This window comes from Fulmarus glacialis, unplaced genomic scaffold, assembly GCF_000690835.1.
Source record: "Fulmarus glacialis isolate BGI_N327 unplaced genomic scaffold, ASM69083v1 scaffold28709, whole genome shotgun sequence".
NCBI lineage: Eukaryota > Metazoa > Chordata > Aves > Procellariiformes > Procellariidae > Fulmarus > Fulmarus glacialis.
The window spans coordinates 3,259-3,678 of record NW_009234328.1 but is presented as its reverse complement, the minus strand read 5'-3'; the positions used below and the strand labels follow the sequence as shown (position 1 = coordinate 3,678).

Here is a 420-nt window from a genome sequence, read left to right as displayed (position 1 = left end):
TTCCTCTTCGGCCCTCCCCGGCTCCAGCCGCAGCTGCAGGGAGAGCGGGAGCTGGCTCTGGCCATGGCGCAGTGTGAGTGTCCCCAACGCGAGCCGCTGGCCCGGCCGGCGTCACCTTTATCGTGAAGTGACTCGAGGGGGGCTCAGGGGTGCGGTGGGGTCTCTGCCTGCTTATCCCGTGGCAGCTGCTTGTCCCAAAGGACGCGTTCTCCATCTCCTTTGCCCCCCTGCTGCGGACATGCTCACTTTTGGGGGGCAACGATGGATCTCTTGATCCCTTCTGTTGTGCCGCAGTAGCCGTTCCGCGTGTACACCTTGATGTGGCACCAGGCAGGCGCCCCACGGCTCTACAGCCCTTCCCGCTCCTCGTTTCATGACCAAAACAAACAAGACATGAATCCTCCCGGTACCGTGGTGTGA

General features: G+C 62.9%; 1 protein-coding gene across 1 annotated transcript in view; it reads left to right on the top strand.

Annotated features, from left to right (window-relative positions):
* Positions 1-3: 3 nt before the first annotated feature.
* The window catches only part of ELMOD3 (ELMO/CED-12 domain containing 3), a gene marked incomplete at both ends in the record, with an annotated part of 3,667 nt that continues 3,250 nt past the window's right edge, over positions 4-420 (top strand). Inside the window, one exon of the mRNA XM_009585623.1 lies at positions 4-73. Coding sequence (XP_009583918.1) covers positions 4-73 — 70 coding nt within the window. The remainder of the gene's footprint in view (positions 74-420) is intronic.